The 21,295-nt window shown below is 45.0% G+C and overlaps 2 protein-coding genes across 2 annotated transcripts; both read left to right on the top strand.

Moving 5' to 3' along the window:
- The first annotated feature begins 29 nt into the window (after positions 1-29).
- On the top strand, positions 30-1,486 carry F5J12DRAFT_164189 (uncharacterized protein). The gene is made up of 11 exons (XM_051738193.1): positions 30-66; positions 118-201; positions 251-332; positions 391-560; positions 623-678; positions 740-787; positions 843-942; positions 995-1,051; positions 1,099-1,161; positions 1,224-1,303; positions 1,369-1,486. Exons 2-11 carry the CDS (start codon positions 172-174, stop codon positions 1,436-1,438), a joined length of 756 nt encoding a protein of 251 aa, XP_051598827.1. The 5' UTR covers positions 30-66; positions 118-171; the 3' UTR covers positions 1,439-1,486.
- Positions 1,487-4,278: 2,792 nt separating this feature from the next.
- F5J12DRAFT_783627 (uncharacterized protein) lies at positions 4,279-5,438 on the top strand (the record flags this gene model as incomplete). Its single annotated transcript, XM_051742879.1, has 5 exons — positions 4,279-4,302; positions 4,393-4,408; positions 4,455-4,540; positions 4,651-4,816; positions 5,008-5,438. The coding sequence occupies 5 exons, from the start codon at positions 4,279-4,281 to the stop codon at positions 5,436-5,438; spliced, it is 723 nt and encodes a 240-aa protein (XP_051598826.1).
- Between the last annotated feature and the right edge of the window lie 15,857 nt (positions 5,439-21,295).

The raw sequence follows: 21,295 nt of genomic DNA, 5'->3' as shown, positions 1-21,295 counted from the left end.
ATCCTTGGCTGACTATGTCCACTGCAGCGCTTATCCACGGCGCCTGGAACTAGGGATGACTCAGTGGTGCGCAAAATCTCTTCTTAATGTACGTGCATCTTGTTGAGGCACCATCAGGGCGGAAGGCAGGACGACGTGCGTATAGAAGGTGCACTCGAGTTCTTCTCAAATATGTTTGGTGTAAAGTACCTGGAAAATTATGTGCGTCTTCACTCAGGTAACCCTATACGCTCCCTGGAATGAACGCTAGGTTGGAAGCATTACCTTCTTCAAGGAACTTGTAGGACTTACGTGGGACGGGGTTCCTTCAGTGACTATAAAAGATGGAATTCGTATGTCAAGTACTTTTCGCGGCTGCGGGCTGCTTGTGACAAACCAGCAATATTCCAGGGTGCGAATCCTTGTTACTAGGCGAGCCTGAGGTGGTCCAGAATCCACGCATCGAAACTGCGGTGGCCAATCTACTGAAGATCATCCGAAGGGGTCGCAAGCTCAAGTCCTCTAATAAACGAAAAATAGAGCAGGAGGCATTATTAATATCAAAGACTCTCGCCTTTGAGGTCCGCATTTGCGTTATCGACTCATCTAACCTGTTTTGACGCTCCTGCCAATTGACGAACAGATACTCGAGGATATTCGTGCTGTCTACGAGGATGCGCCCTTTCGCCGTGGTCCACTGTGGGTACTTTCATTCTCGTTTACTCACTCCTGCTTTGCAGAGCGTACTACTGTGTTTTAGACGGGATTGCGTAGTGAACAAGGCGGAATGCAAACCCGATTTCGATGGGTAAGCGCTGCTTCCCATCTTGCTGTCCTTTGTGAACACTTTCGGGCTACATTAGTTTTGGTTCACATCTACGACAAATAAAGGACCTGCAAGCAAAATTCGACGAGGCAAATGATGTTGAAAAACGTGCGCTGGAGGAAGATATCACAGGAAGAGTAAGAACGCTATCAGAGCACTTCTTCGGAGCTAATGGGACACACGTTTCAGATGCTGTGGTTATGTTGGACAGGTATTCATCGGGAGGTTAAACTTGCAACAAAAGAGGCAAGTTACCCTGTCCATTCTTGTAAACGTCGTCTGACCCCGACCAGATTGTCCTCAAGATTGTAAAAGATGAATTAAATGCCGTTCGGGTAGCGAGGAGACGCAGTTGGGTATGTAACCCCATACGTGCTACCAAGGACAACTCATCAGATTTTGGTGCCGCTTTCATTAGGTTTTAAATGAAATCGGAAAAATCTTTGAGGAAGCACTGGCTGAACCTGTAAACGATGATCATCAGGTTCACTTGCGGCGGTGGGTACTGCGATTTACTGCATTGTATCGATTTCAGTGCTGAGTGGCATTCCGCCACTGATCAGGATCATGGCTGATGCAGAAAAAGGCACGTTGAAATATGAGTTATTCCGCTCCGCAAGGGATATGGACTAAGGACCCCGATATTAATGACCATTCAGATGGTTTTCACCCATGTATACTAGTACCCATGCTATTCGGTCAGGTATGTCGAATATAGTGGAGAATTGTTACAGCCGGTCACTACGAATGGGCCATATTTCAAAAGCAAGCTTACATATGTTTGTCCTTAGGGGTAGACTAATAAATTGTGGTAGGTTACAAAGTTCAGTGTATCCTGAAGTGGTCTATTTGTGCTTGACGGTTGCTCAGCATGGCGAGTTCCTGCAATGCTCATGGTATTGTCGAAGTCTGGGGATTCCTCCTCACCTTATGTGCTCCAGTATGATTGCTGTATCACATGTCCGTTCTAACAGAGTGGTAGTATGAACTGTGTTGTATCCCTTATGAAGACAAGTGTAGCTGTTCTACATCAGTAAATCACTTTTGCTGGCCAGAGCTGTCCAGAGCTGTCCCACACTGGACAGATTCCCTAGGACTACCAGCTCACAAAGTGGTCTACTGATGTATTGCAGGAATTCTCTCCCCCCACTGCCTAGATGTCATCCACCTATTCTGAATTGTGTGGTATGCTACAACTGCCTGTTATTCCAGTGTATTACCTTGCTGACATTGTCTGATGGCAATGGATCACTTGTACTCACTAGTTTACATACTACATACTCGGCAGCACCCACAAGTCAGCAAAAATATGTGCTTGGGTCGTTGCACAAATGCCATCTACTATCAAATAAAAGCTGCCCCTGACTTCAACCACAGCTCAACAGCAGACACTTGGTTCTTTGGGCCACAAGCCCAGTTAAGTTTGGATGAGGCTGATATTAGCTTCTGATGACTGACACTGATTTTAAGCTGCTCTGACACTCATTAAAATCCATAAAACAAATTTTGCAGCACATCAGTAGACCACTTTGTGAGCTGGTAGTCCTAGGGAATCTGTCCAGTGCTGGACAGCTCTGGACAGCTCTGGCCAGCAAAAGTGATTTACTGATGATTGAACTTCAGTGATTTTGTGTGACACTGAAGTGCCCATTTGGCCTACTAAAAAACAGTGTCCTAACCACTGAAAAATAAGTGTTTCTATCATTGAAAAATGATGTCCATTTCATTGAATAAAAATGTTCTACATGCTGGTTATCAGCATCATGTATCATGTAGTACTACCATCTACTACTATACTCCAGCCCTGCAGGCAACCCAGGGCATGGGAAAGTATGGATTTGGGGACCCCATGTAGTCCATTTAGGCATAACATATAGATAGCCTGCATGCCAAAATGCTAACACTTATATAGACCCCATGATGGGCCCATCTAAATAGATTAGCCATGACACATGGACAGGCCTGAGAGCCTATAGTGAGAGCAACATATGTATGGGCCTGTAAGCACAATTCCACAACATATGGGAGGGCCTGTGGAGGGTAAGGATGCTGCAACATATAGGCAGGCCCATGACCAAGTAAGTATGCTGAGCTACTGTAAGACATGGACAGGCCTGTCCATGGTAGGGTGTGCCCCAGTCACAATATCAGGACAGGCCTGCCTATTGTATCATGAAGAAGGTTGCAACATATGGATGGGCCCACCTGTCATATGCTTTATAGGGTCACAACATAAAGAGGGGCCCCTCTATGATAGATTACAGAGTTGGCAACATATGGAAGGGCCCATCTTTGGGATAATATACCCCTGTCACAACATATAGACAGGCCTGTCCATAGCAAGATGCATGCCTTTCACAACATAAGGATGGGCCTGTCAGTAATATCATTGACAGTGTCACAACACATAGATGGGCCTGTCTAGTAAGATACACCCCTGTCCCAACATAAGGACAGGCCCATCAGTAAGTTCAATTACATGGTCACAACACATGGATGGGCCTGTCAATAGCAACATGTATGCCTGTCACAACATAAAGATGGGCTTGTCAGTAATATCATTTACAGCATCGCAACACATAGATGGGCCCATCCAGTAAGATGCACGCCTGTCACAACATAAAGATGGGCCTGTCAGTAATATCATTTACAGCATCACAACACATAGATAGGCCTGTCCAGTAAGATGCACCCCTGTCACAACATAAAGACAGGCCCATCAGTAATATCATTTATAGCATTGCAACATATGGACAGGCCCTTCTGTAATATCATTTATACCATCACAACACATGGGCAGGCCTGTCCATAGTAAGATGTACCTGTCACGACATAAAGATGGGCCCTTCAATATATATCATTTACAGGGTCACAACACATGGATGGGCCCATCTAGTAAGATGCACCCATGTCACAACATAAAGATGGGCCAGTCAGTATTAACAGATGGATGGGCCCATCTAGTGAGATATGCCCCTGTTGCAACATAAGATGGGCCCATCAGTAATATCAATTATGCAGTCACAACATAAAGATGGGCCCATCAGTAATATCATTTATAGTGTCACAACATATGGAAGGGCCCTTCAGCAGTATCATTTATGTGATCACAACATAAGGATGGGCCCTTCAGCAGTATTATTTATATGGTCATAACATATGGATGGGCCCTTCAGTAATATCTTTTATATCACCATAAAACAGGGACAGGTCCATCTAGTAAGATCCACCCCTGTTGCAACATAAGACAGGCCCAACACCAATAGCATGTATAGTGTCACAACATATTGATCGGATCACAGCAAAATATTGAGGCAAGCATCTGAACATGCCATAATTTTCCAACAAGCTGCAAGCAGCTTGCCCACTATACAACTCTGACCTCATCCACCCCAAGCATGAATACTATGCAAGACATCTCTAAAACCCCCCACAGATGGTGAATGGAACTAACAGACTGCATTGTGTCATACATGAAAGCCAGATTTCAAGAGGAGGTATTCAGCAGACCTTGCACCCTTCCAGATATATTGATTCCATTTCCAGTGTTATGTGAAGTGGATTGCATATCATCAGTAATCTCACAGGCCTATTGTCACCCAAGTAAGTCCATCATAATGGTGCAATGGAAGTTTTCATCTGTCTGCAGTCAACATTGGGAAAAATTGGGGTGGAAAAACCTGCAATGCAGAAGCTGCTGAGAGATATGCAGAAGTGACTGAGCCATCCATTCTGGTGACTGACTCAAACACCATCCACATTTGGTATTGCTGGATGCTCTCAGCCCAAAAAGAAGGGTAAGGGAATGCAGAATCTCATATTCTACTGACTTAATGCAATGGCAGGCCAATGTATGGAACCACCTTCATCTTCTGAGGGAACCACTGTGGGAGAGCATAAAGGCTTCCCCACAGGCATGGTGGATGGACAAGTCATATTTCCATGATAATGCTGAGTTGAAAGGCACCATCAACCTGTCACCCACATGGTTTCAACAGGGTCATGGGGTGGGTGATCATTTCTTTCCTTGTGAATAAAGCGCTCATCTGTCTTGAAGCCCCGAAATGGCTTCCTGGAAGCCTCATGGCTGCTCAAATCCAAGACAGAAAACACTTCTACAAGGGAATGGGTTGACCAAATGTCTGACACCAATGCCCTGTTATCTGTGATCCTGCATGTCATCCATCCATGAATGTATGCAGATGGCAGGGAAGCATTGATCCACCTTGGTGAACAGGTGGAACAGTGGGTGGATTCAGATATGAGCTCCATACTGCTGATATGGAGCTCCACATATAGCAGCATGTCCATGATGGTGAATTGGGAAACTTGTTACCACAGGGATATCAATGGACAGGATCCATGGTATGACATGCTGGTACCCATGGGTGACTACCTGCCCTTGGACTTTGTCATTCCAATGTTGAATCTACAGCTGTGCTACAACCCAGGGATGATCATTGCATTTTCAGGTTCAGCATTGGAGCATGGGGTGGGAGCTGTAGACGGTGACAGAGCATGCCTGGCATACTACATGTGTGCCAATGTCCATCAGTCGGTGCACATTCCATGTGTCAATCACTGCGGATGGATGACCTACTACCTAGACCAGTTGCAACTGGAGAACTGTTGATTTGAAGCTGCAAAATTTAATGTAAGATTTAGTAGGCAATGTGGATCTTGAATTTTATTAGGATATGCTGGCTCTTGAACTTTGGATGGGTGGTGTTGCAAAGATTTTGCAAATGGGCAGGTGCCTCAACATCATAGATTGGGTGAGTACTCAGAGCTAAAGGGTGTGCATCATAAACTGCAAAAATCATAAACCTACTCAGGCCATCATGCAGATGGGCAGATTGCCAGACATCACATGGATGGGCAGGGGTTCAGACATCATGTGAATGGGTGGTATCTCATAAATGATCGACATTCACAGCAATGCATATTCAACCAATTCCACAGTCAAAAACATGTTAACTATTGAAGTGGCATGCCCAACAACCCATGCAATGCCCACCACCTAGCATAGAAATGGTCAATTTGTCGACCCCAACCATTGACAACATTGGCATATTTCTGAATATTTTCAATGCAGTAGTTTACCTGCTCCTCAATATGGCCATTGAGATGGTCTGCAATTGGTGCCTCAGGCAATGGCCATAAGCCCTGGGCCATCATCAACTATTTGCAGTGACAAGAATAAGTGGCATACCTTAAAAAAATCCCAGGCCATGGAAAACAATCCCTTGCCTTGCAATCTTTGGGAATCTGCTGGATATTCCTTGGAATGATATAGCCACCAAGGGAATGCAAAGCTGGAATTGGGATCAGCTGCATGTGGGGTCCAATGCAGGATGATGGCACTGATATTGTTGATTATGCAAAATGCACTAAGGGGAATTGGCTGGATTTGATTGTGGAAGCTAACCTCATCATCTTGGTGTCTGAGGTATGCATGGTAGCATGCTGGGAGGGGAGGAGTATAACTGGCATGCAACACTGTCACCAGAATCAAGCTATTAAGCTGATTCTGAAGGAATTATGTATCAGTCCCACATTGTGAAAAATTGATGTAAAACCTACCAAGTCCATTGCTAGGTTTGCAAACCAACTTCAGATGCACAGAGGCCACCTCAATCTGGCATGCCAAGTAGAGGATACCCATCTCTACCACAGACTGGCAAGATGGGTGTGATTGGCTGGCAATGAATGGCTCAGGACAATTTTCAAAGGCAGAATGCAGATAACAAATGACTTCCATCAAATCAAGCATATTGACAAGTCAAAGGCCCTGAGAGGCTGCACCACACTGGTCCCTTGCAGCTGTGACCAATTCTCTCACAATGGCATTTGCAGCCTGCACAAGGTGCCTATTGAGGGTGGGATTGAACAGCATGTCACTGGGAGTGGTGTTTCTGCAATAGTGAGATACTGCAGCATGTAAGGTGCACAGGACTAAAATTATCAATGTCAAAGGTGTATCAGATTAAGCTCATGCCCATACCTTGATTGCAATGTGGAACAGGTGCCAATCCCCATTGTTCCATTTGAAGAGATTGCTGTGTGGATGGAAGTTCACCTACATAATGATGGATATCACTGATCACATGAATAGAATCAAATAAATGCTCACTGTTGCATATTTCCTTGAAAAGATCCCTCATCACTGATTGTTTGGGCATGCCAAAAGTCAAATGGTTTGCACCATTGTCCTCATCCACTGCCAAGTCAAAAGATTCAAGAGGCATTGGTTCCCTCATATCCTGCAATTGAGCAAGCAGGTTAGTTGGAGAATCAGGTTGAGGAGATTGGTCCCTCAGATTTGATGATTCATGGGTGATGGGCAGAGGAGATGGTTCCCACACATTCTGCAAGTCTGCCAGAAAATTGACCTGCATAGTAACATCTTGTGCAAGTGTTGAAGACCTGTCCATCCTGTTTAATTTCTTGTGCATGACTGGCAGTGCTGATGGTTCCTGCACATTCAGCAATTGCTCAAGTAGATCCATGTTCATACCATCTGCTGGGGGAGCAGTTGGTTCCTGTTCATTCAGGAACTGATTCATCAAGTTGTCATGTGGATCTATTACTAGAAAATTAGTTTGTTTGTTAGCTTGAAGGGCAATCATGCCAACTCACCAGCCACAATTCCACCCTCTGCCAGAGCAGTTGGCTCCCTGTCCTGCAGGAACTGATCCAGCAAGCTTTTGCATGAATCTATAGTGAAACAATGTTTGTTGTTTAGCTTGGAGAGAAATCATGTTCACTCACCAGCCATGATATCCATGTTTGACCCTGCCATATCCACCCTTCCACTTGAGACAATTGGTGGAGGGGTTGGCTCTTGCAACTCATGCAGTTGTACTAGCATCTCCCCCAGATTTTTGGACTGCTTCATGTGGGAGTTAGATTGCCTTGGCTCAATTGGTCTTACATTAGCTGTGGATGGCTTAGGTTGCTGGATCCAACAATGAAGACAACCTCACCTTGACAACAGAAACGAACTTGGTGGGACTGTTCAGTGGACATATTCAATGATGATGGGTTCACTGATAGGTTGATGATCAATCAAGATTTAAACTTGTAGGAACAATGGCAAGAATATCATTCACACTGTGGGAAGCAAGGTTGGACAATGGTGGATGGAGCCAAATTTTGGGTAACAGCAATACATGGGAGATGAGCAGCAATATCTCCCTACATAGATAGCTACCAGTTGCTTCCACATGGCCAATACATAGACCTGTCCTGCTCAACTGTCCCACTTAACTATCCCTCTCTCTGATATCAAAGATGCCTCTCACAACCACCATGGTGTCATGAGCTACCATACATGCCATACACTTGTATTCTAATGTGTCACACTAGGCCAAGCCCTCTATAGACCATACATGAGTTCCAGAAAAGGTTACTGCTCTGACTGTTTGAGGGATTCAACAACTACTTCTGCTTCTAATTGCTGCCTGTTTGCTTGCATGATCTCTTTGCATCAGGAGATGGAACATCTGCATCTGGCCTTGCAGGGGCCTTTCTGACATGAGGTGACTTCCAGGTGCTCCCAGGGATGCCCTGTTTCACATTCACAGATGCTGCATTGGTGGTCACAGATCCATTATGGTTGGACTTGGACAAGTATTTGGCCCCAGGTCAATGTCAATTCATGTCTGGCTCACTCAATTCTGACAGAGCCTGCTTAATATACAGCACAAACTTGTTAGCCATAACAGCTGATTCAATATGACCAAACTTGCCTGGTGTGTGCGCTTCAGGGCAGATTTCAGCTTTCCACCTTTTTTTCTGCTTGTTGACCCCTCCTCAGTTGGGTGGTCAGTGAAAGGAATGCTCTCCAATCCATCTTCATCTGCATATTCTGAGTGGTCCTGTAGTTCAGCTGTGTACTCGTTCCCTGAGTGCAGATCAGGGTTTGCTGCAAATACAAGTTACAGCAGGAAGCTCACTATTCAGGGATGTTGCTGTTTTCTTTGAATTGGATAGGGTGGGCAAATAAGTGTCTTCATCAGCTTCATCATCGGAATCATGGCCATTGCATTCCTGCCCATTATAGTCAGTTAGTGCTTTATTTTGTGGATGATGCACCAGGGTCTTTGCATGGGCTGGAGGTGCAGAGAGCTGCTCACTATGGGAACCATCAGCTGGTGGGGGATTTGAGTGGGAATGTGAATGGAATGGTGTCTTGGCATGGTTTTGCCTCCCACCAGATACCTGAAGACCAGAATCACATTAGTGCTGATCTGTCATGCATGAAAATCACACATGGTGCACCTTTTTAGCAGAGGGACCATCTGTTCCAACATTGCTTGCCTCAGCCTCGCTGTGATCATCCAAACTGTCATCCATGCTGTCATCTGTGCTATCATCTGCACTATCATCTGCCACTCCCTCTTCCTGCACTTTACCCTTGCCCTTGACATTTTTCCTTCTGGGATTCTTTTTGCATTTGGGGGCAGGTGTCTTTTGGTATTTCTGCTGCCTCACAACCTGGAGGGGTGCCAAAGTTCTATCCACCAGTGGCTGCAGCTCGCCAGATTGATCAAACCATTTCTGAAATCCAAACACATCATTTGGATGGGATTCCTGTTGCTTGTGCCAAAAGGACAGCAGCTGGGTAGCTGTCATCATTCACATGTGACTTGGGTCACAGTTGAAGGTAAATCCTTCAGGAAGATGGCAGGCTGCTATCATTTCTGCTTGATGATGACCAAAATTATTGAATGGCACTGCTGATGAGGGATTTCTGCATGCTAATCCCGATAGCACTCATCAGAGATTGAGGACACTAAATACTCTGGCCACTCATGGTAGTGAGCAGTCACAAATCCATGAACCATTTTTTGTAGTTGGTCCTGGCTAAGGCCTGTGATTTCTCCTATCCAAATCTCTCCATTGGCATTTTTCACCAATTTCATGGAGTCAACCTTGCCAGTCCTTGTTGCATTGGCTGCTGTCTTTTTCTGAGCATGTTTGGGACTTGACTTGCCATCATGCTCAGGCAGTGTTCCTGGTTCCTCAAATGTTTCCCCAAGGTACTCTTGCCAGCTTCCTTCCAGTGTGCAGACATCATTGAAGGGGATTCCATCCACAATTTTGTTATTGAAGTTCATACTGTCATTGCATGAGTCTTACCTAGGCCTAGAGGAGAATATGGTGGACTCACATGCATGCCTGTATAGTTCCCTCCTCATTTTTCCACCCAGCCATACACATTATGTGCATTCCACAATACCTCCACATCTCCATTGCAAAGTTTTGGACATACTTGTACCCATACTTGGCTGCATTCCTGGGAACCAGGATAAATTGAAGACTGGGAAGTTGACCTCATACAATCACACCTTGCTTTTGTCTCTGGTGCAGGGCCTTCCTGCCCATTCCACCTTTCCACTATATCTTCAGCTGCAGCCAATTGTTCCTCCATCAGGACATCCTGAATAAAAGCTGTCAATGCATTCTGATACTGTTGAATCTGCTTGCTTCCATGGGTATCACCTTCTTCTACTTTCATTTTTGCAAGCTTCTCCTGTATTTGCTCTTGGTACAATTTGCAGACCACTGCCTGCACAGAGTATTTGTAACTGGATCTAAGGGTAATGCAGGGCTTCTTTGAATGGAGGGGCTTTTTCAACCAATCTTGTATTAGCTACAAGGGTGCTTTGAATTGTGAGCATCCAAATCAGAACTTTTAGAGCATACCTTGCACTTGGCCTGGACTTTGCTCCCTCTCAACTCCTTGTTCTTGTCCAATTGCTGCATCTCCTCCCATATGGATAGCAGAACTGCAGGCTTCTTCTTCTTCCCTGCTTGCCTCCATTCCTGGTGTCAGTGCCCAAGGATCTCCAACTCTTCCACTTCAAACCTTTCTTCCTCCCTTTCCCCCACATCTGATGGTTCTATGTCTCACTCACCATCAGCATCATCTCTTTCTGTCTGATCCCAGGTGTCTGATTCATACTGGGACTCCATGGAGTATGATGTGGTATGATGTATAATGGTGTATAATAGATGGTTGGCTACTAAGTTTTTTCATGCCCTTGTTTGGTCTCAATGCATTTCAGTACTAGTGCAGTCATGCCAAGGAATTCATTTGGACCTCCATGAAGTGACTGAAATATCCAATCAGGCTGATCTCTTTGATAGGATCCTGCCCAAAGGTGGATTAGCTCCAGTTTGCATCTGGGCTGTCAGTTGGCTTGCCCAATCATATCCATACTTATATTGATACTGAACATCTCATTTCACCTTCATCAGCTAATATAGCATCCAAATTCACCATCATAATCCAGGCAAAGCACCCAGGTAATGTTGCAGCAGGAAGGGAATGTGTGGGCAGGGATTGAGCAGTAATAAGAAGGCAGTTCCATGCATTATGCAAGGCCAGTGTAGTTGCATTTGTATTTATGCCCTGACATTGTTGGAGATATATTCTCCCCTGTGTTCTGCTCACTTTGGTGCGATGTTTGGGTGCTTACATAATCACCTTAGAGTGCACATTTTACAGTAGTTTATTCACTGTTCCCTCAGTAGCTTGTTGCACTACTGAGGATACCTACAGCATCCTTCAAAAGACATGTGTTAAGGTACTGACATCAATAGAGCTAAATGATAAAGCAACTTGCACTAGCAGTAGCATTTCTAACAACTGACCTCATACTGTGAAATCAGCAACCTCCAGATGGCCAAGGGAAGCACTCAAAAGGGTATGAGAATGATTGGTCCTACCCCAGGCCATTGGGTGAAGCAGCTGGAAGTCAAGACTTGGAGAACTGGAGGTAGATATAGATCATGATTGGTAGAAGTCATGATCAAACAGCCAGATCCAACAACCCCTGTCCACTCTCCCCGATCCTCACCATCCAAGCATTCAAGGTCTCACTCCCACAAGTACTTTGATGCATGGGTGGATTCAGCCTTCAACAGACATGAAAGCATGAGCCCACCAGTCCAGCAACTGATGTTACCACAGAAAAAGGTATGCAGCAGTTCACCAACCTGAAAGTGGACCTCACATGGTGTGTCAGATGCAGAACAATTACATCCACAAATAAGTTCCATGGAAGGGGGAGTTCTTGAAGATACTCCTGGAGCTGGAAGCCTCCCCAGAGCCAAGGAACTGCACCTGGTGTGGCAATGATGGGGTATACAGATGTCCAGATTGCTTGCATCAGCCCCTATTCTGCATGGAATGTTGCTGGAAGAGTCATGAGAACCTGCCTTTCCACAGGATCCAACAGTGGACAGGGGACTTCTATGAGGAATCTGCCCTCCACATGGTGAGAGATCAGTTGGTTGCCCAGAATTACATTCACATCAAGACCCACAGACTGGCATTCAGTTGCACCTAGGACATGGCAGAGCACCCTGTCCCCATGTGATCACACAAGCCCAGCAAGCAGCAGGTGAACCTCTGCCCATGGATGATCAAGAATGGGAAGATGTGGAAGATATTGAAGAAAACCCAAAGCACCTCCATCCTCCAGCAGGGTCAAGATATCTCACTGTCATGGATGTCACATGTGTTCATTTCATTGTAGTGAATTGGTGTGAATGCAAGACTGCAGAAACCTGATACATACAGTTACTCAGAGCCAAACTATTTCCCTCAACATTCAAGAAGCCAAGCACCACATTCACATTCATGGTTCTGGATGACTTCCTGAGGGACAACCTGGAATGTGGAATGTCTGGCATGAACTATTACAGCAAGTTGTGTTGGATCACATCCAGTGTGTTTCCACACCTCATTCCAGTAAGATTTGGTATTTTGGTTCCAAGTGTTGGAATGTCTGAAGGGTCAATCAGGATAGATACCATGAGCTTCTATGGGTTGTGCAGAAATGGTGATACCTCAAGCTACTTAAATGGAATGGATTCCACAGGACAACCAGGTCAGCAGAGAAAGGCAGACTGGCATCATTTTGTGCAGCATGCCCCCAGCCTGGAATAAATGTTGATACTAATGAGGATTTGGACATAAGTGGCTCCAATAATGCAATCCTCATATGCTGACCTTCTCCAGCTGGTGGTTCACCTGCACAGTAGTAATGGACAGAAACTTTAAAGCAGAACACATGCATGAGCAGAAATCCAAAGATCAGGTGTTGTTGATGGATGGACTAGGTTATATGGTGACCAATCTGCACTACATGGACTATTTGAAGACCACTCCACATATTGCAGAGGTATGAATTCATTCAACCCATGCAAAAAATGATCTGAGCTCAGGCACAGAAATCCACCTGCAACAACCACAGAGCTATCAGTCAGGCAAATGCAGCCTGGGGAAAGCTTCATGTGACTGGAATTGGGGTGACTGCATGTGCACAGCATGGATGCTTTTATCTGCATTGTGTTGTTGACTTCCAAAAAGGGGAAAGGTATGAGGTTGAATTGTTGATTTTGACACCTGCAGATGGTGCTGCAGACAGTTGAACATGGACTACTCTTTGGCAAATGTGTTGGAATACAATATGGAAGGGATCAAACAAGTGGTTTGCTTCTATGACATTAACTGCTCCTACATGATGAATCTGCAGAAGTGTGTGGGTTGAAGTGAGATGATTGATATCCTGTTGTCACTTTGGATTATCCCTGGAATCAGCATATGGCATGTGCATGGGCACAAGAAGGAATGTTATGCACAGTATGCCCCACTGTTCATCAAGGGGGCCAGATGGGTAGACAGAGAAATCATTGAAACATTGTGGTCCATCCTTAATGTGGCATCCACATCTGCACATGGGATGACCTCACCACATCACCAAGAACTGCTGGATTTCCAGATGAATCATTCCAACTTCATGAAGATGATTCAGATTGGTTAGTCTGAGGATCCACTTGCAGCACACTCTCTGACATCCAAGATTAAGTGGATAGCCTATCATGGAAGCTCAAAGCAGCTCAAGCAGCAGTGCCATTGGTGAGGCAGGCATATATAAAGCTAGATGAAACCTTGACTGCAGAGCAGTGAAACAGCTGGCAAATGCAAGAGATTTGTGCACTGCACAATTGCATCGATGACTCATCTGTCATGGACATCTTCAAAGTTCAATTAAGGGTGAGTATGGCATCTGCCTTTTTGGATAAATGCAAAATACTGACATATCATGAGAAGCACCAACAGTGCATGCCATCAAACTAGTGTTATTGGAGGAACCAAGACCCAGTGGAAGCCTACATGGAGCAGCTAGTTGGCTAGCATGTGGTTTACACTCAGAAGAGGCCATAACCTCACTTCACATGGACAGAAAGGATGTTGGGGAATGGGCATCAGAATTGAAAAAATTGGCTATGGCATGCCATGCTTGATCACATTGCATCTGAACAATTGAGTTTTATCGTGGATGCTGCAATTTACTTGAAGCTGCACCTTGAAGCAAGCTCCAACACTTCCACCAGCAAATCTGTACAGCAGACTGTGTTTCTTGATGCAAATTCAGAGCAGGATTATGCTTCAGATGATGGTTGGCTGGATGATGTGGGGGATGAGTTTCCTGCTTCAGATGGAACCATGGCAGGACTGCAGGACAAATTGCCACTTCCATCTGCTCTTGGCATTGATGCATGTTGAGCTTGAGGGCTTCAAAATCTTGCAGAAATGGAGCTGAAGCTTTGCACAGGTCAAGCTAATGATGCACTGTGAGTCAAAGTGCAGTTCAGTGGTGAAAACCAACCAAAACCAACACAAAAGACAAAAAGAGCAAGTGGTGGTGTGCCTATGTGGTACCTAGATGGTAGAACCTTTGACTTGGGTGGGTTTTTGCAAGCTACAACACTCAAGGATGAGTGCTGAGGGTTAGGGGTGCTCCTGACAAAGAGGGAGCAAGAATGCGATAGAAAGTGATAGGGTAGACTGCTGTCAGCCTACAGAAGGATGGATGGCAACTTAATTCAATGTTCTAAGCTGCACTGAGCTCAGGGAGGGCCTGGAGCAAAGTATATTGATGATAGACAAGGATAAGTGAAGTAGATGATAGTTAGACCCTTAATAAAGTCTCAACTATTGAAGCTGATGAATGAATTACTGAGTGATGATGAATTGTGAGCAAGAGGGGCTCTCTGACATCTCCTTCTTATTCAGCTATCTAAGTACAGGGAGGGGTGTTGCCTATGGAAAACAAGGTACAAACACTTGGTAAGTGATTGGTAACTGATGAGTAAGGAATGTAAGTGATGGGTAATCATCTTGGAAAGCATTGGTAAGCATTGGTAAGGATTAGCAAGCCAAAAAGCGAAGAATCAGTAAGCAAAGTCAAAAGATTGGTAAGTATTGGCAATAGGTGAGTCAAAGACAGTCAGAATGTCAAAGTATGAGTCAAGTAATGTCAGGAACTGGGAAAGCACACTGGAATTGCATTAGGGGGAGGCTGTGCATGTCACATCTCAAAGAGATTGCCTCTAGGCCAAGGTGGGATGACAGAGAGGCAGTGCTGATCTGATGCTGATACAGTACATCCAAAAGTGGACAGGGTGAGTCAGATGTCAACAGGGGTCAAGCTTTGGGGGTCTGTGGGGTGACAGGAGCATAGGGGATTGCAACTTTCCCTCCCAGACCATCCTCTCAGTGAAGCAAATAAAAACTTCATGAATGAGGCTCTGTTGGAAGAGAGGATGAAGGGGGAGTGTCTTCTGCTGTATCTTGCAACAAGGAGGCAAGATGTGCATCATACTCATCATGGATGCGATCAGGGAGAGTGGAGAACAGTAGATTATACTGTAGCTGTCACAATCTTGGAAGAATGATGGACAAGACTGGTGTGAAGACATTGCAGGGAGCAGGGAGGAAGGATCCATATGCTTCTTGGACTGGAGAGACTGAAATGACCACATAAGACCTTTCCAAGTGAACAACAGACTTGAGGCAACCAAAGAACATCCTGCTAGAGGTCATACTGACAAAAAGAACACGCTGTCCAAGCTGGATGGGCTGAGAGGGCACAGACAAGGGTGGGATGTACCAGGATGCTTCAGGACAGAAGCTGGTAGGAATTCCTGGTAGATATATGTAGCCATGGTCCCTAGCAAAGGGGACAAGCAAAATGATTGATGTGGAGGTGGCCATATCAGAAGAATTTAGTGAAATGAGCATCTTTTGGAGGGAGTGCTGTAGAAATGTGTGGAGTGTGCAAATCCTTTCCAATTTTGGAAGGTAAGATTGCATGGCCAAGCACTACAAGTGAGTGTGGGAATGGTCTCGTTATCTGCAGAAATGGCAGAGATATGTTGAAAACCAGAATGCCATACACAGGTGCTTAAGAATTTTAACCAGTGCTTAACTTGCTCCCTTCCTTTTTCTTTGGCACTGATGACTTGTTCTTGTGCAAGGGATGACTGCTGACATTTCTGGCTGTCCTTCTTCGCATGAGGGCTATGGTCTTCATCTCCATTCATCAGCTGTATCCATGTCCACCTCACCAAACACCTTTGGTGTGTGACAGCACTACATGGCCTCCATCTTACATTGGCAGACAAGGCTGCTGTCTTTTGGGGGGCAGTGTGCACAGCTAAGAGCTATTCTACAAAAACTCAGGCCTGGGATATGATCCATGCTGTCAATGTCTCAGTAAAAAAACAGGCCATGATTTATAATCAATGCAGAGATGCCATGGTTGTACTTGGCACAGGTGCAGATATCTTAGGACATTATCAAGAGCTTCATAGAGAAGACCTGGGTGTGCAGACAGTGTCCTTCTCCCAAAATGCACAGGAGCACCACAGAACCCATCTTCCATGGTTTTGGTCAATCAATGTCCTGTGGGACACAGAATCAAAGAGTTGGATGTCTGAATGTATGTTGACCTTACTGTTCAACAGTGCTTGAAGGTTGATGAACTTTCTTCAATTAGTTTATTGCATTCATTGGCTGTGAGCAAAATCCATCAAAGATCATTGGGAAGAAGAGGAAGAGCTTGTAATATCAGAATTTCAATGGGGTACAAGTTTCTTCAGATTTTGAACAAAAGAATGGCATAAGATACAGATGGGAAGCAGTGCTATTGGAGCTCCTAGGGTGCAGTGTTATGCAGCAAGGCAGAGGATGATGTATTCAAGGTTGGCTGAGCATGCTGAATGCAAATGGCAGGCCATGAATGCAACTGATATTCAGTTTGTTCTGGAGAAAGATTTGTAGTTAAATGTTAGCTTAATGTGAACCTGCAGTTTCCATTCCCTGCCCTTGCATTCTGCCCTGTAGCTGATGGGCAGGTCAGTGGGTACTTTTCAGGAGATGTCCAGTGGCAAGCTAGCCCATTCATTCACATTTTGCATGTTTTATTTCCATTGTGGTTATGTCTGGTATGACATGAGTATGTATATCATTTGTCTTGAAAGGCTCATGTGTCTGTGGGCTGAGATGAACAGCAACAAACCATTGTTGGGAAACAGAATATTTATTGCTCACTACAGAGGGTGAATTGGTCACTAGTGACTGGCTGAATGCCCTTGGTTGTATTTCCATCTGCAGAGAAATATTTATCTGCTCATTTGCCAAGCTTCTTCCTATCAAAATACATTGGCTCCTGCAATAGCAGAGTGCAATGTTTTCCCTGAATTGAACCTTGTGAATCTCACAATCTGCTCATTTGCACATGTCCTACCTGTGGGCATACCTTCAATCCTATGTTAGCACAATGAGAATATTGCTTTGCATTTGTATCTGATGACCAATTGCTCTCAGCCTTGCATCTTGCACAGTCTGCTCATTTTGAAGGGTTCCTCTATCAGGATCCATTGAATGCTGTGTTAGCAGGTCAAGACATTCCATATCAACCTTGCATATTGCACAGGCTGCTCATTTGGAAGAGTTCCATCTATCAGGATCCATGGAATGCTGTTTTTGCAGGCTGACATCTTTCTTTGCATCGTTATCCTATTATTAGCCATTATCTTGTTTTGTAACTCTCAAGTGAATGCTGTAAATAGCATAGCCCACTCATTCACCAGGTGTCTGTCTATTGGGATTCATCAGCAGCTGTATTAGCAGACTCAGATGTGTTGGCCAAATCAGACTATTAATTGCATTTGTGTTGAATGGCAGGTTGCTATCACATATCACAGTCCATTCATTTGCAAAGGTTCTATCTATCAGGTTCCATCAGCTCTGGTTTTAGCAGAATGAGACCATCACACTATTTTTAAGTTTCAAGTTAACTATTCTACATCACAAAGCCATGCATTTGCTAAGCTTCCACCTATCAGGATACATTAGCAGTTGTTTTAGTAGAATGAGATTATCCTTCACAATTCTGTTGGCTGTCTAGCCATTATTGTCTTTTTCTCACTCTTAAATAAAGGTTGAATATACAATGCAGCACAAGTGGTCAATTAAAATGGGAATATAAAATGACATTGTATGTACCATAGAGGAGGAAAATGATAGATGGCCTCATTCACCCTGCTGTCCTATCTGCCCTTGTCTCATCTTCCAGAGGCCCTAAGATATTGATGAGATTGTCTCCCAATGCTCATCCATATACCCAAATATGCAGAGCCTCCAGCTTGTGAGCCATCCTGTCCAGTGTCTGCATGGTTTTGTCCTGTTGTATTTGGAAATCATACATTTGATCCTTGTAGTATTGGCAGTGGGCCTCAGCATCATGGAGTTGATGTTCCAAATCTTTGATTCACTCCTTGATTGTGTTGGATGTTTGCAACACCTTGGTGATTGGGGCACAGATGGGTGACAGTACACTGGGAGTTGCAGCAGTTGTGAGTTGGAGGGGTGCTGCTGTTGTTGATGGGTGGGTGTCTGCTTTGAATACAAGGGTTAACTGTGATAATTAGCATAAATGTAGAGTGATTAAATGTACCTGCTGCCATAGATCCCTCTACCTCCTGTGCAACAGATGGGCCAGCCTTGACAATTGAATCCACTCGTACAGTGGCTGGGATTGGGTGGGAATCCCTGTGTTTGAATGCAGGAATACAAATCTCTAAATAAAATTTGAGTCAGCATAAATACATGAAATTGTGAACATACTGAGTGAAGATCCCTCAGGGATTGTCTCTCCCTGGTTGGAGGGTCCAACCCCAGTGTTGATGGCTTTGGAAGCCATCGAAATGTGTCACTTTGGGGTACGTTCCTTTGGGCTTTGGGATTCTTGGGCCTCCATTGTTGGGGACAGACTTCGAGCTCACTTTTTTTCCCTGGCTCACGATGGATTCTGTCAAGTTGGAGCAGCAATCCCACCTTTGGCATGGCTACATCGAATTTTGCGACCATCACACAGGAAGCAGGACTTCCCAGGGTTCTTGTAGCATCAGACCTTGCATCTGTGGCACAACTTGCAGGAATGGGGGTTGGGGGAAGGTGTCCTTCTGTCAGCTATGGCAGCACAACCATATAGTCCATCTGATGGTGGACGAGGCTTGCATTTTGATTGGCCTTGAGTGGGAACATCTTCATCATTGTCAGTTTCCACTGTTGCCTTCCTAGAGCAGGATCAATGTCTGGATTGATGGGATGTCATTTTTGTGGCAGCTTTGTGCTTCTGCCTGCCTCATGCTGGTTCTTCCTCATCATCCACCTTCTCTGGCACCTCATCTTCACCCTCATCATCCACCTCCATCCTGTGCAAGCTATCTGCTATCATTTGCTCCACTCTGCCTTGGTCACTTTCCATTTTCCTTTGTTGCTCATAGGCATTTCAGTCTCTTGAGTGGGTGGTGTTGGTGTTGGCACCATGCAGGGCATAGGGAGGCCCAACTGGTGGTAGTCATATTGACACTCAATGATGTCAAGCCACTTGTGGTTGGTGACATCAGTTTTGGAAGGGGATAGGGCAGTCTTCCACTCAGGCCACAGGTGCTCAATCAAGTTGAGGTCTTCATGCCACTCTAAGAATGTGTTGATGCTGATGAGGGTCATCAGAATCTCATCCATCCTAGCAATGAGGTTGCACACAGTGTCCTGAATGCATCAATTAGTGAAAAAAATGTGATGATGCTATGATGCACTAGTTCATCATTTATCACCTTGATGGCACCTCTCCACTTTGCAATCTTGTCTGCCTTTCCCAGCTTGCTGCTTTCCACAATATCCTTGAAGTAAATTTGAAGGATGCAGTTGGCTGCAGCATTGAGCTCAGGCAATTTCTTGAAGAGCTTGTGAGACAATGACAACAACATGTTTCTGATGATGAGATGATGGAGTAGTTTGACAGTGAGAGTGGTGATGGTGATTGGAGAATGGAAGAGTCAGAGGTTAAAGACAGACAACAAGATATGCAGATGTTTCATTTTTTATCCTGCCTATGAATGATTCCCATGGCATGATGGCAATACTGGTACTAGTCAATAATCCTGAATGCATATATGAAGCAGAGGCTCAGATAAAAATATGATGTGTTGTTCTGGAATAGCATTGCTGTTTGTTTTGCATGTTTCCTGTCTGCTCCAATGGTGGAGCCTGGCTCACAGCTACATAGACCAGTGCCTGAGATTCCAACTAAATAGGCAAATTGTCCAACATGAAACACAATTTATAGTGGGAAATTCAGATACTCTATAGTGTGAGAGGTTCCACTCTCTTCATTTCTTGTCTTCATGAGCCTTGGCCTTTCCAGCTTTCTTTGGGCATTTGTCAGTGAAGTGACTGGGGCCTCCACAGAACATGCAGAGGTTGCCCTTGATGTGACACTTGTGTTCTTCTGGGGTGAGCTTCCTGTCCTTCCCAAGCTTGCTAGGCTCAGGCTTGGATGAGTTGCTGTTACTATTGTTGCCTGGCTTCAATGAAGCTGGCTTGGGAAAAGATCTGGAGTTGTTGTTACTGCTGGTCTTGGCTTTATCTTGGCCAGTCTTGGCTTGATTGTTGTTGCTGGAGGTGGACAAGCCTTGATGCTTACTCACCCATTGGACTTCTTCCTTGCACTCCCAATAGTGCACATCTATCTCTTGGGCAAGGTGGTGGAGCTCATGAAGAGTCTGGGGTTTTCCAACTCAACAGACTTCATCCTTAATCCGGTCTGGGAGCCCAGAATAGAAGTGATGGCATAGTGCACCATCTCCATAGTCCTGGACTTGCAAAGCAAACCAGTTGAAGTCCACTACATATTTATTAATGCACTGACTATCCTTCATATGTAAATGGTCAAGTTGACTCTCAGTGTCAGCAACCAGATTGTGGGGGCTGAAGGTGGTTTGTAGTTCTAGGACAAACTCCCTCCAGGAGTCCATCCAGAGAGGCCAGTCATCAGGGTCATCAAGTCTGAGCAAGTCTGGCTCGAACCATTCTAAGGCCATGCCCTTGAGGTAAGACTGCACAAAGATGACTTTGGCATGGTTGGTCCTGGAAATTCAGCTTGCACTGAATGAAGAAGGCATGAAGTTTCTTGGGGTCAGTGCCATCAAAGGTATTGGGCTCACACAACTTGGTCCTGCTTGAGGACTCAGAACTAGTACAAGTGTTGTGGGCCAGTAGTTTGATGGCCTTTGTGAGACTGTCAAAGACTGCAACCATGGGTTCAGTGTCTGGATCTG

Source organism: Pisolithus orientalis (assembly GCF_024613125.1).
Source record: "Pisolithus orientalis strain OTSU chromosome Unknown F5J12scaffold_19, whole genome shotgun sequence".
NCBI lineage: Eukaryota > Fungi > Basidiomycota > Agaricomycetes > Boletales > Pisolithaceae > Pisolithus > Pisolithus orientalis.
This window is presented reverse-complemented; position numbering and strand designations above follow the sequence as displayed.